We start from the raw sequence: 14336 nt of genomic DNA, 5'->3' as shown, positions 1-14336 counted from the left end.
CTGCTTCCCTGCGGGGCCGAGGAAGGCAGCTGGCTTCATCGCAGGGGGCTTCCCTCGGTGGTGTGCAAGTGCGGGAGCTGCACACGTGCTGTGTGATAGAGGCGGGTACCTTGCTCCCACCCTCATGGGCGGAAGGGCCGGGCAGGGTACACTTAGTTGATGGGCACCCCTAGCCAGATGAAATTGCCTGGCGGGGGCTGTATTTTGTCCGTCCCCGGTTTAAGGTGTAACAAGTCCCTAACTTTGCAGAACAAGAGAAGGAATCCCATGTCCCGGACATGCATCCAGCTCTCGTAACAGGAAGATGCTTTCTCTTGCTTCCAGGCAGGGGATTGCACTCCAAATGTCCAGTTTTTGGAATGAAGGAGGCAGGTTTTACTGACAATAGTGTCCTTCTCTGGTCCCCAGCTCTGGAATGAACTCTATGCAGGGGAAAAGAAAAAAGCACCAAAAAGTGTAATTAATGCCTGTATCATAATACACAAGGGGACCAAATTCACGTTGCATTGGGCAGCTTAAATTCTGGCACTTTCTAACTTTCGAGTGCCTGACTTCTCCACCTCAGTGTTTGTTTTTTTTAACACAGTTTTTGCATGTAATTTAATTCCCTACCTTAGTATAGAGGAGTCCAAAGCAAAGAAAATTTGTATTCATCCTTGGGCTTACTGCTTCATATATGGCAGTGGGACCACCCATTAGACCAGTGGTTCTCAACCTTTTTAGACTTGCAGCACCCCTTGCTAGATTCAAGACACCCTCCAGAAAATGCCAGCTGTGCATATTCAATGGGTTTATTTTTTTACTATGGAAAAATAATACAGAAATTCTACTCTTGCAAAGAACTCGGAAAGACCGCAACAAGGCAGAATTTTTTAACTCCGTGGATACCATCTGAAACCTCTGGATGTATCTTGTGAATCATGTTTTTTTGTAGTGCTAACAGTGCATGGCACCATGTAACACCCTTAAAAGAATCTCAAGGCACTTTTCCCGATTGAGGATTGCTGCATTAGACCTTGTCACTTGAGGATTGCTGCGTTAGACCTTGTCACTTGAACTCTCTGAGAAGCACTAGCTTTTAACCATGGAATGAAAGTTTAATTGTAGTTAATTCAGCTTCTCTAGTGATGTTTGTTAATTTTTAACAAATGACTCAAACCTGATATTCCTCTGTCCTGTACCTGTTTATACCATATAGCTGCAGAGGGTTCAAGGGGCGGGGGTGTAATCTCATTTTGTTCATTTGTGGGGTCTCCTGTTTGTTTTCTGGCTAGAAGTGTGTTGCATGGTATTCTTCACCCCTCATTGCAAAATCCATGGAGCTTCCTGGAATCGTTGCGTTTAATGTAGAAGAGAAGACCCAGGGCTTTCAGCAAAATGCTTTGAGTGTTTCATGCTTGCATGAGTGCAAAATATTGCCATGTAGACCAGTGTTCCTGGATTGACCAAAAATATATGTAGAAGGCAGGGTAGATTTGCCCCTAATAAACCAACCAAAGTAGACATGTATATATAGCACAAGCTTTCATGGGCTGAAGCTCACTGTCTCGCCCCAAAATTTTGTGCACAATACAGTTATACACGCAAATGGTGGTTAATGGTGGTTAGTTACTGAATAAATTCACTGAACTGAACTTTGTGTCCCTTTTCATGTTGTCCTGCTTAGCCTTCACCAGGAGGCTTGTCACCTTGGTATCTGGGATCGTCTCCTGTTATAGGCACTTAGGTCGGGTAACTTCTTGATTTGTACCAGGTCAGGTGTTCCTCCCGAGTTTCTTTACGCCTCTTTTTTACTTAGTGTCTTATGTGATCTCTCTTCTCTTTTGTTTCCTCTTCTGCATGCAGTTGCTGTACTGCGTTACAGTACCTACTTGACCATCCTGGTACTCACAGGTATGTTGTATATCCTTTCCATGACTTGTTTTGCATATTATTTTGCAATTATTCATGCACCTTCCTTTCCTGTCTCCACCAGATACATTTGCATCCTCTTACTCTGGATTGTGTAGCAAAAGGCTGTGATAAAACCCCATTGATTCAGTGGTCACAGATCTTTTTCTGTTCTTACCTCCTAGCCCCAGTGCCTTAGAAGTGGCTCCTAAAAAAGCTGCAGACATCTGCTATCCAGGATGTGCGAGAAGAGAGTTGCTATCAGTGTCCAGTGGCAATGGCTGTAGTGCTTATCACTGCTTGAACGGCAGAATGAACCTGCTTCCTATGGAGATCCAAACGACTGTAGTGTAGTGTGGAAAGAGGAGAATACTTTCCTACCTCGCTGTCTGTGCTAGGGAGAGGGTTATTCACTTGGAAAATAAAATGGAAAAGACTTAAAATTCTTATTTCTCCTTGGGCTCAGTTTGCTGGATGCTTCCTAGACACAGACACGTTCCTGTCCTGGAGGGAAAAGAGTGATCCTTTCAGGTCCTTTGTCGGTCAACTTTTGGGACGTTGTCTGCTGCTAAAAGAAGCGCGCGAGGCATATTTGAAGGTTGCTGATGTCTCTGTCCAGGGACTGGTGATGAGGCTTAGAGCCTTCCTGTAAAATGGTCCTCCGTGGTGGCCTTGCTAAGGCAGCCCGAGCCAGGGAAGAGGATGAGGTTGCTCAGGGCTCTGAATGAAAGGAGGGAGCTCCCTTTGTGCGTTTTCAGAATAGCTCCTCCGACAACTTAATAAGCTGCTTCTCCTATTAAACCTTTCCAAATTGGTCTTTCGGTTTGTGGCTGCCTTTGTTCGTGGCAGCAAAATATCTCCTTCAGACTCTTCTAGTTCCTGCCTGGCTTATATCAGCAGCTCTTGCTGGTCCTGCTGCTTGCGCGGTTCCTCGTCGCAGCGTATTTGGCAGATGGCGAGCGGCTAGCAGTAAAATGCTCCAGCACTGTCCAAACTACAGCGCCGGGTGTCGCTTAGTGCAGCGGTACCTGCCAGCGCAGTTGTGAAGAAGGAAAATGAAATAAATAATATTAATGAAAACTCCTGCTCCTCCACAAGAGCTAGGTCTGAGAGCTCTGCATTGCGGGCTTCACACTCCTACTCATGTAGAACGGCACGTGGCCTTGGTTGATAACAGGATGTTGTTGACACGCAGGTGTCCCTCCGCTCTGCTTTTTATAATCAGAAGTAAAGGGAAGTGGGAGAACTGATTCTTCCCCTCCTGCTTATGGCTTCTATAGTTAGCTGTTGTAATAGCTTAATTAGGTTAATTAGCTGAACACACGCCACAGCAAGTATTATCTAGGGTGCCCGTTAAGATTCGCTTTAGAGCAGCGAGATCAGATTAAACAGTATGGAAAAATCCAAGATGCCTTATGTTTCTTCTGCAAGCCAGGGCAGAGGGAGAGACATCGCTACCTTGCTTTTTCAAGGGAAAAGTAGAGTCCTGTGAATACACAACTGGTCAGTGAAATGTCCTTCATGCCTAAGGCTATTCCTTTCGCTTCCTTTTAGCTTACTTTGGTTATCTGCTTTTGGCCGGGTGGTGAGAAGGTGGCAGGCTGCTACTTCTGCAGCCGGGGCATTGTCGAGAACCTGCAGGTAGTGGTGAGGCATCTCTGGGACAGATGGCTTTGAGAGCATTGGTTTGGATTTTCATCAGGAGGAAATGTTAGGTCTTACCTTGTGCCAGATCTTTTAAAGCTGTCCTTAAGCAGTGCTGGCGCAGGATTTTTCTCCACTTTCCCCACCTTGCTTGTGCAGAAAATTGTTTTGCTCTGTTTTCAAGAGTGTTAAAAGTGGCTGCAGCTTCCCTGTGTTGCCTTACAGCAGGGGTGGGCAAAATGCAGCCCGGGGGCCGGATGCGGCCCGCCAGGCCGTTCTATCCAGCCCATAGGGGCCCTAAAAAATGTAGAAAATTAATATTTATCTGCCCCTGGCTGCCTATCATGTGGCCCAGTAAGCGGCCCCCTGCCCAAAATAATTGCCTGCCCCTGCCTTAGAGCAGCCTGTTGGGTGAGAATTTGGAGGGACAGGGTTTTGGAAATCTCACTTTGAAACATGGTCCTGACTACTGGTTCTTCTCTGTTTTGGATTAAGCACCTGCATGTGCTCTTTCCCAGTCAATGCAATTTCCCCAGATGCTAATGAGGAAACTATTTAGTATCAGTGCGGGTACATCAGTCACCTGGTTGGACCCTGGAACTGGAAATGCTTCTCTCTCTTCAGTATTATTGTAAAACATTTGAACAGCACGAGGAATAATGCAAAGAGTGCAATAGTCTATAATGCAATAGTTTACAATGCAGAGAAAATACATTCCCTTCCCCAGGGACCTGGTGACCTAGAAGCATCTGAAAATGCTTGACATGCTGTAGTTACAGGAATTTCTTAATGCACAAATGAAATTGCAGCCATTATTTAAAAGGACAGTCTGTCTGAAGATGCCATTTCTACCTGCAAATGTTATTGCTGTTGCAGACAACCCATAAGATTATTGGGAGAGAACCTGGAGGGGTGACAGACAGATGTTTTCCAAGTTGTTGGTTTGAGTAGCCAGTTTTAGTAGTAGAGTAGCTGAGGGAGCTCCCCTGCCTTGTCTTTGCCAAGAGAATGTGGAACCAATAGCACGGCTATAACTGGAGAACCAGGCGGCCGATGTGCGCACCGAGAAGAGGAGGGTGCAGAGGTGGGACCAAATTTTGGTTGTGTTGATCTTGAGCTTGCAATAAAGAGCAGCTGGAGAACACAGCAGTGGAGTCAGCAGAACGTCATCATTTATATATATCTATATCTAGATATATAGATAGATATAATTTAAAGGGGCACTCAAGTGCAAATTTTGGAATTAGTTGATTAAAAATCTCCCCACTGATTATTTTGCGTTCCAAAGCTTGTCCAAGTCTATCGCAACTGCACAGTTGGCCCAATATAAAATACCACCCATAGAAATCCTTGCCCTGTTAAAAATGCTCATGAATAATCTGGTAGCCAACTGAAAGTTGAGTGGGAGTTCTCTGTAGATAGGCTTGGTACCCTGTTCAGGTTTGGCTGTAGTATTTGTATTTATAGGTAGTAAATGTCTCTGTCCCTGCAAAAGCCTGGTTGCTTCCAACACGGTTCTGATTTTTAACAGAGAGAAGTACGCTGCACCTGGATTTTTCTTGGAGGTTTTCCATTTTGGTACAGACCCGGCAAGGTTCAGCCCCACTTTATCTTTTGACATCTGATGACTGCAGCTGACGGGGCTTTGCTGCATATTGTAGTAATCCTTAGAAGCCCGTCACTGCCCTCTAGTGAGATTCGTGGTATTCTGAGAGTGTGTGGTGGGGGGGGGGGGGGGGGGGGGGGAGTGTGCGTGTCTTTAAGGCATGCAGTCTGTTCACAACTCTTTGCAAGTACAGTTCCTTGTAATTTTTTTTTAACTTTCCTTTTGAAAAGATCAGTTTTTCCAAATTTTAAACACAGCCCAGGGTAAAAAAAAAAGAAAAATCTGCAAATTTTGAAAGAAATCAAACAGTTGCTTTTTGAGTTGATCGAGATTTTGAAACGAGTTTTCTATATTTTTAGGGAGCAGAACACTAATCTGACCCACTATAAAGTGCAAATGGCATTAAATTACAATGTAGGAGTCCATCTATTAAATAGCTTCTGTCTTAACTGGGTGCAGATTAGCACTTGAGCAGAAGAGGAAATAACTAGCATTATCTGTAACCTAGCGTGCAAGTTGCTTTCAGGGAAAGTAATGGAGGAAGAGGAAGAAGCATGCTGCTCTAAAATTATGAATGACAACCATTTGCTTCAGTATGCATGCTGAAAAAAAGAGGGCTGAAGTGAATGCCTTTAGCTTAATGTTGAAGGACATCCACTTATGCAGAGTAAATGAATGGAGCTGAAGTATTTGGGCAAGCCATCGGCTTTGCTTAGCCTTTGTTTAAGCATAACTGCTATGTGTATTCTGTTATAATTATTAGTACAAGTCCCCCAAATCTTCCTCAGCTGTCATCCTAGTTATCCTAGTTTAGTTTGTACACGGATGGGGAGCAGTTATCCTAGTTTAGTTTGTACATGGATGGGAACAAGAAAGAAAACCCTAAGATGGGTAAGGTTTATTTCTTCGTGTGACCACCATCACCATAGGATCTCAGCACCTTCCATATAACATCAGTAGCAAAGTTTGTAGAGGACTTAGTGGAGTTTCTGGCACTTTTCCCTTTCTGGGATCAGAAGCTGGAGGTGGAAGGAGTTGGGTGCAGACACATGCTTGCAGTGGGCTGAACAATGGAGAAGCCAAAGCTTGTGTTCATTTTGCATTCCATAGGCAATGCAAGTGTGCTAATACAGCCTGGAGGTGAACATTGCATTATTACAGTGTCCAACTCCATGTCACAGAGAAATGGATGATGTTTCCTAGCAAGCTGTCATGAAAAAAGGCATTTTTGGAAACTGATGCTACCTGTCATCCCGGATTAGTGAGGTGTCAAACGTGTTTTTACCACTTTGACAAATGGGGTCATGAGCTTTTGGGGGAAGGTAGAGCCAGTGTCTTAGCCACCTCTACAAAAGATTTCCCTAGCATGCTTCAGGATTGCACCAGTTCTGCTTGAGTTGGTTGCTTTACATCCAATGCACCTTTTTTAATAGTAGCATTACTGTTCCCACCCCAAGATACATGTGCAGACAGTGGAAACAAAACTGCACCCCGGCCAGCGTAGTCATTCTGGTATACAAAACCTGTATAGGCCAGGCATTACACTGTGGTACCAAATGAAAAGTAAAACTCAAGAGTCTTTATTAGACAAATGAATTAAGATTAATTTTTCCAGAGAAGATACTAGGATCTTAGAGGTAGAGGGTAGGGACCATACCTCTATATCGTGTCACTCTGCCCTCTCCCCACCCCCTGCCACCTCTCATTCTTACGGAAATATCTCTTTATATCACGATTGCATTTTTTTTTTTGCAATCAGTAGCTACAAATGATAATGTGTCTTGGTCTATGAACACGCAGATTCCCCGTCGTAGTAGAAAAATAAACCCAATATGCAGTACCTTGTGATTTTGTACCATGTCTAGAATGGTTTGTATAGATGGGAAATTAATATATAGATTCTGTTGAGAATGTGTGCCCCTTGTCTGAAAATTGGCGGGGTGAATATGGAAAATACAGTGAGGTTTGCAGTTCAGAACGGCAGTATGGATGGGAAACATTGCTTCACAGTTGATAAAAGAACTATGTTTCTTTTAGGCTACAGAATAATATTTTAAGTCTAGTTTCTTGAGCAAAATAGTACATTTTTGGGTGATTAATTGCAAGATGGGGGGTAGGGGTCAGTGGTGGTGTAACTGGTGCTCCATTGGTTGTGGGGGGGAACAGAAACCTGGATAAGTTTTTTGTGAGGTTGTAGAAGGAGTATGTAAGGAAAGGAATGCATTTCTGTTTAACCCTTTTCTGCTCTCTCCTGTACCCTCCCCTCCTCTCTTGTTCAGGTGCTGAAAACTTGCTGGAAACATGGGGTCTGAAAACCCAAGTCCACAGAACCCGGGCTGTAAGATCATGACCTTTCGTCCCACCCTAGAGCAATTTCGGGACTTTGCGAAATATGTTGCCTACATTGAATCGCAAGGAGCTCACAGGGCAGGACTTGCCAAGGTGAGTTTAGTCTTGACTTACCGGTTGGCTGGACTTACAAAAGTCGAAAACGGGCCCAGCTCAGTATTGGGCTCCTGAACAGTGCTACTGGGTCTGGTGCCTAAATGGGAAAATGCCAGTTATGTTGGACTGTCACATCTTGGGAACGGTGCTTATTACATAGCGCCAATTAGAAATAATTAGTTTTCACTTGGTGTTGCTCTTACTGTGACTCTTCAGGTGGTCCGTATATAAAGTGCGAGATACTTGTAGTGCACAGGTGTTACAGGCAAAAAAAATTGTGCTTAAAAACTAGAAATGTCGATTTACAAGGCACCTTGTCTAAGCCATTGGGGTGATGCTGTGTTCTTCAAAAATGTAGTGGGATCTTTAATTTCTGCACATAGACATAGAGACCATTGGGCCAGACATCATTTTTCAGACTGCAGCCCAAGTCCTGTTCTGCTTCCTAGATGTCTACGCCTATGTAGCTGCCCAAGCAAAAAATACATGTCCCCTCAAGGAAATGAAGCTGTTGCATCCAAAGGGGTGCAAAGTTATTCTGCTCTCAAGGGGCAGCTGCATGTCCCTCCAGACCATATAAGCACAAAACAGGGAATTGGACAGTAGAAGATGCTGGGCCAGGGTTTGGCCTGACCTCCTGGGATTGACTTGGATGCAAGAAGACCCTTCTATCATGACCGCACCCAGCTCCCTTGGAGACACTTAACAGCATTGTGAATGGCATAGTAAATTGGAGGAGGAGGGTGACATGCCTATCTTTTGCCCACTAGCCTAGTGGTTAGTGGTTCTAGGCTGCTCATTTCTGAGGGAGATTAAACCTGCCTCTCCTACTTCCCCGTGCAGTGCCTGAACCACCAGACTTTGAACTGGGCAGGGCTGTGGGCCTCCTTCCTTCTTCCTGATACAACTGGCCTGCTCTGTCCCTAGCTGAGAGTACAAGATGAATAGGGCCAGCAGGAGAGCACACAAGGAGTGTGACTCTGTGATTTATGAGCGTTCCCCTGGTTGTGAAAGGTGCCCTGTTCCCAATGCTACTTATGCTTTTAATCTTTTGACTCGTTAATGCAACATTCATAACAGCCGGCATCTAGGGGCACTTGCACACATGCGGCAAGTCTGTTTTGACACGCTGGAAATCCGGTGCGGTGGAGCACATATATTAAAGTGCCCAGTGCTGCATCGGGCACAGGTGTATAAGTGGCGCCGTGAACAACAGCCCTGAGAAAATGGTGGGCGGTGCGCTTTGAACTAAAACACGTTTGATGTGCTTTTGTTCAGAGCGCACCGCCACCGTTTTCTCAGCATTGCCGTGTGCTGCGCCACTTCCACACTTGCACCGGGCACTTCTAATTAGTGCAGCTCACTAATTCAAATGTAAAAATGCCCCTGGGCTCTTCCTCCTGGGGCGGTGCCCTCCAAAGTAGGACGTGGAGTGAGGGTCTGTCTTCCATGCCCTGTGTGCGTGGGTTTATTACTGCATATCCTATACGGCTTACACGATCACCATCTCTGCCCTTTTTAAACGTGCTGGTTATTCAGTGTGGTTCTGAGAGAGCTCTGCTAATCTTTCCAAATATCTGTATTTGTAGATGTCAGCCAGTGGGTGTGTCTGAGCTAAAACACTGGGAATTCACCAGCACAAAAGGTTTATGGATTCTGCAGCGTGTTTTTAATTTACTTTTACTTCTAATTCACAAATAATCCTCAGTGCTAAGCCTGGCAAATATATTTATTGAATAAACACGGCCGGTGATTAGTCAGAAGTAAATGTCATCAGCTTGTCCTGCTTGAAGTGGGGAAAAAAACTGGGGATAAACAATGTATGAAACATGCTCAGTTGACCACAGAAGCAAGGCATTGCCATGTCTCAATCTTCCTGGTTTTTGTCCGAAGCCTTTCATAATAAGAGCTGAAACTGAGAAGTCCGCATGTCTGAGAGTCGGCTTTAAATGTGGATCTTTTGGTAAAAGGAGGGCAAATGAAGTGGGAAGCATCCTCTTGCATCTCTTTCTTGTTGCATCCCGGATTGAGATCCATTTGTTCTAACGAGGCAGATATACATGTGTCACTTAGCAGAAAGTAATAGAGCACAACACAGAAGAGAAACATAAAACGGTTCGGCAGGAGAGAATAGCATCTTGTTAAGACATAGGTCAATCGCTGCTTTTATTATAGGTGTAAAATGGAGCTTGGTATTGATAAAAAGCTCTTCACGAAGACTTTCCTTGTCTGCTTGAGTGTACTAATGATTTCATTCTCTTGAGTTCTCTGGGGCAGGTTCTCAACAAAGCTGAAAGCTGTCAGTGAATTCTGGATCTTGGAAAATAGCCCTTTTTTCCTACTGTACTATACCTCCGCTTCGCAGCTTCTTACAGCTCTGAACATTAATCCTGTTATCCAAACAGGGCTGTCTAATAGGTACTCACTTTATTCTGGGGTACTTATTCCACAACTTAAAGAAGTTTTCAGAGCAGGTTAAATGAACACTTGACTAGTGTGGTTTAAACCGGGACAACCCTGCCTTGTGCAAGGGGTTAGACGAATGACTTTTTACGGTCCCTTCCAGACCACCTTTTCCATGATTCCCATGAAGTTCACATGAATTGCCATTCCTCTCTCTCATAACTAACTGGTTTCTTATCAGTCTGTATATTTGACTTTTCAGCTTATGAGGTTGCCATTCTGCAAGCCTCATGCCTGTACTTGGGTTTCTCCTCTGAGCTTGAACCTAAGATTTCTTTTCAGTCCTTTTCTTTAAACTGGAAGTTTTACCTTCCAAACTCCCTGCTTTGTAGCTGCTCTGCACACCACCAGCTTACTCCTAGAAGAGCCCAAGAAGAGTGCTGAACAGCTATCCTTAAGTGTTTTGCTCTTCATTGATCCTTAGGAGTTCACGTATTTTATTAGGAACTGTTCATTACTTTTTGTGTCTTTCCCTTCCCAGTCCTTTCTTGTGGTGTTATATTGACTATTTCCCCTACCTAAGAATTTAGCTATCAGGATTTTCCTAATTAGTATGGACAGACCATTTTGTCCCCCTCCACCCACAAGACTTCTCTGTCAACACCAGTGTGCACCCCTCTGGAGAGATCGGAGAGAAATCCCCCTACATACACGAGCCAGGGAATCGGATAAAGCTGCTGCCATCAATATACTTACTTACACACTGTTGTTGCTAGCGGGGCTTCAGCTTTATTATGGGCAGGACCTCTATCTTTTTATCAAACGGTTTGAGTTCACAATTTAAATCTCCCCTAGACTTGTTCATTGCTTAAAATAAAAGTAATACTTTTAGCACCTTGACAGAAAACTGCTTGTGAAAGCTGAATATGTTCCCCTTTATTCACTTCAAATACGAGCTGGTAGCAGAATGTGTCTGTGACCGTTCATTAAAGACACCAAGCCTTTGAAATGCTGCACTGAAGGGGAGACACTTGGTTTGCAGTTACCATGTTTAATACTTAAATGCAACTTTTCATTTTTCAAGGCACTTTTTGTAGACGTTATTTTCCTAGTTAGTCCTCTCTTCACCCCTGTGAAGAAACGGAATAGCATCTTCATCTTCCAGATGCACAAAAAGGCTAAAAACACTCTTTATTCCCTCCTTTCTCCATCCCCCACCCCCGTGAACATCTCAATAGGCTTCTTGTCTGTCTGTTTTGCAAAGCACGAGACTCTTGCCACATTATCTGGTTTTGAAGATGATTGGGCTTTTACTTTTTCCTTTATGTTCTGATCTCTCAGCTCCTTCCTCTAACGGTGTCTCCTCTTGGTCAGGGGGGGGCAAGCAAATTATTAAAGCCCTGCTTCACGGAAGTTTGGTAGTGTAACTGTCCTCCAGATGTGGTTAAAACAGTTTTATTTAACAGGTGCTAGGCCGTCACTATGCTTTCACAGTGCCTCCAACGGTTATCCAAGGCTTTCGGCATAGATCAGAGAGAGGATTAAAAAAACTGGACAGAATCATTTGCTACCCATGTTTGGAGCAATCATCGTGTAACTAGGCTTAGAGTGATCAGAATAGTTCTCCTTGCTATATGTTTTAAGCAGGTCCCCTGAATGCAAAGTATTTATAATGTGGAAAGTGCTCTTAAAAACTGTGCTAAAACAATGTCTTTCACTAACCTGGTATATTGAGGACTGGTCAAGAACGATACCTAAAACCGGCCAATACTGCAGCATAGGTTTTCAAGCTCAAAAATGTTTAATCATCTACATTTTTAGTGCAACAGTCTAAGCAGAAATAAGCTTTCTACATTGTGGTCTTGAAGTTTGTGGAGCAAATAAAGGTGTGCTGCATATCGAGCAGAAAAGCAATTGCACAGCATAGGCTGCTTCCAGTTCCTACTGAGGTCACCGAGGTTGGGGTTTGTGCGAGAGACTTCACAAAGTTCTCTAATTTTTCCTGTTACTTTTAACTTGGGGGGACAAGTCAAAATCCTCATGCAGAACTTAAAAACATCTAACCCTGGAACAAGCAGGCTACATCCACGATGCAGGTAGACTGGGCCAGTCTTGTTGTGAGCTGCCCACGCCTTTAAATTTTTGGGGGGGCATAGGAAGTGTCACTAGACATCTACAAGGCTGTGAAAGTGGGAGGCGTGTGGATAGTCTGACTGTAGCATTGCTAGCATATCTAATTGCAACTTCTTAGGGTGGCAGGAAAGGCAACTTTTTATGGTGTCTGCTGGGAAAGCAGCATATACATTATTTTGATGGGTCATGGACCAGTGTCTAAACAGTGGTAAGAATTGTTGAGAAAAAAAGCTTGATTTTCATTTGGGGCAGCTGCATTGATATGAGTGCTGGTAGACAAGCTGCCAGCCCTTTAACTACTCATCTAGTTCTGCTCAGAATGAGTCATTAAAATGCATGCAACCGGTTTATGCTAGCTAGAATTGATGCACAAAGTATGTCCACATTAGCATTTTTCTTAATGGAAATTAGCCTGCCTGGTGTGGCTGAGAGAGATTCTTACTTGGCTGTTTTTTTTTTCTTCTTCCAGGTGATTCCTCCCAAGGAGTGGAAACCCCGAAGGAGCTATGATGACATAGATGACATGGTTATCCCAGCACCTATTCAACAGGTGGTGACTGGACAGTCAGGGTTATTCACCCAGTATAACATACAGAAGAAGCCCACAACTGTAGGAGAATACCGGCGCCTAGCCAACAGTGAGAAGTACGTACTTGTTCATGAGCCTGGCAGCTTGCTGCATCGTGCGCTAAGAGGCGCTTATGGAAAGCTATTCTTGACAAGCTGGGAAGAAAATGCAAAGCAGCTTGTTAAATAGGAAGCATTCTAGTAGCAATTATTTTTATTTGTAAGATTTTAAATTCAGAATCCTAGCAGTATAGCAGGGGATTATGCTAGGTTGTCATTTTCCTGTTCTACTGAATCCGTGCAGAATGGCTGCATGTGATGACAATCTTCCATGGCCATGCGTCTGGTGGAGGAAATGGTTCTGGTTCCATAGTTCTTAAAAGCAGTTGTTTTATCCTTGTGACTTGCCAAACAGCTAGTCACTTGGAGATGGGCTTTGGTGCCTAGGTATTATGTAGATGAGCAGGCTGGAAGTAGCTCAGCTTGTGTTCGTTGCATGCATGGGTACGCCTCGGGATGCTTCACAGCTAGTTAGCATCACAACAACACAAAAGAAATCAGTTAGCTGAAGCTGACAGACCAGAAATCCTCTTCCCAGATTCACATGAACAGAGCTTGTTTTTTAACTTAGTAGAGCGAGATCATTAAAACAACGCCCCCCCCCCCACACCCAATATCTATAAAAACTGACACCTCGCTCTGTATCCCATTCCTGACTGCCACAAATTCCCTATGTTACTGCTTTGCATTTTGTTACCTTCCCTGCTCCGCCCAAGTGCTGAGGGATTGTCTCAAGCTGCAGCCAGGGAAGTTGAGCTTGCATATTAGGAAGAACTTTCTCACTAGGAGGGTAGTAAAGCACTGGAACAGGCTACCCCGAGGAGTGGGGGAATCTCCATCTTTGCAGGTTTTTCAGACCCAACTAGACAAAGCCTTGGCTGGGATGATGTAGCTGGGGCTGGTCCTGCTTTGAGCAGGGGGTTGGATTAGATGTGACCTCCTGAGGTCCCTTCCAACCCTCATTTTTTTACGATTCTCTGAACACACACACACACACACACACACACACACACACACACACACACACGTGAAGTGCTTATACAATTTTCTGTCTTTTGAAGTCTTTCTGCCTATGTGTAAAAAAGACTTAAAAGCAGTGTAATCTTCTGTGCATACATATTTTGAAGATTACCCTGTTTTAAGAATTCTAGCATCAGCAATAGGAAAAGAGTGCGAGAGAAGGAAAATAGGGAACTTAAATTGCTCTGAGAGGTAGTTAGCCATGTTTGTCTGAAGTCAGACAGAAGGCAGGGGAGAGATGCACCTTTATACCAGTGATTCTCAACAAGGATGCCATGAAGTGTGAGATAAGTGTGGGCTCAGGCTTGTCCCTGCCTGGTCGCTTCCCTGTCCTTATTCCTTGGCCCTTCTGGAAGTTGGTAATCACTATATAAATTAGGTTTTTGAAATGGATTGCCACTCCATTCACAAGTCATAGAAAGGTGCTTTAAGCCTAATGAAGAGTGTCTCATGTAAAAATATTGAGAACCACTGGTGGAGACCAACTGAAGCAGAGATGCATAAGCTTTCATGAGCAAGAGCTCACTTTGGCATCTAATGAGGGTGAGCACTTGTTCACAAAAACTTA

At 44.1% G+C, this 14336-nt stretch overlaps 1 protein-coding gene across 6 annotated transcripts in view; it reads left to right on the top strand.

The window, feature by feature from the left end:
• Positions 1–1767: 1767 nt before the first annotated feature.
• Positions 1768–14336, top strand: part of KDM4B (lysine demethylase 4B) — a 131663-nt gene continuing 119094 nt past the window's right edge. For 5 of the 6 annotated variants that reach the window (XM_025196491.1, XM_025196490.1, XM_025196492.1 and 2 more), the window contains exons 1-2: positions 7442–7582; positions 12591–12766. In XM_025196491.1, coding sequence (XP_025052276.1) covers positions 7442–7582; positions 12591–12766 — 317 coding nt within the window. Of the gene's footprint in view, positions 1894–7419; positions 7583–12590; positions 12767–14336 lie in introns of those variants that run through there. The other variant, XM_025196495.1, reaches the window with a different exon arrangement.

This window comes from Alligator sinensis, unplaced genomic scaffold (assembly GCF_000455745.1).
Source record: "Alligator sinensis unplaced genomic scaffold, ASM45574v1 scaffold1295_1, whole genome shotgun sequence".
Taxonomy (NCBI): domain Eukaryota; kingdom Metazoa; phylum Chordata; order Crocodylia; family Alligatoridae; genus Alligator; species Alligator sinensis.
The sequence above is the reverse complement of the archived record's forward strand: the minus strand, read 5'-3'. Positions and strand labels throughout refer to the sequence as shown.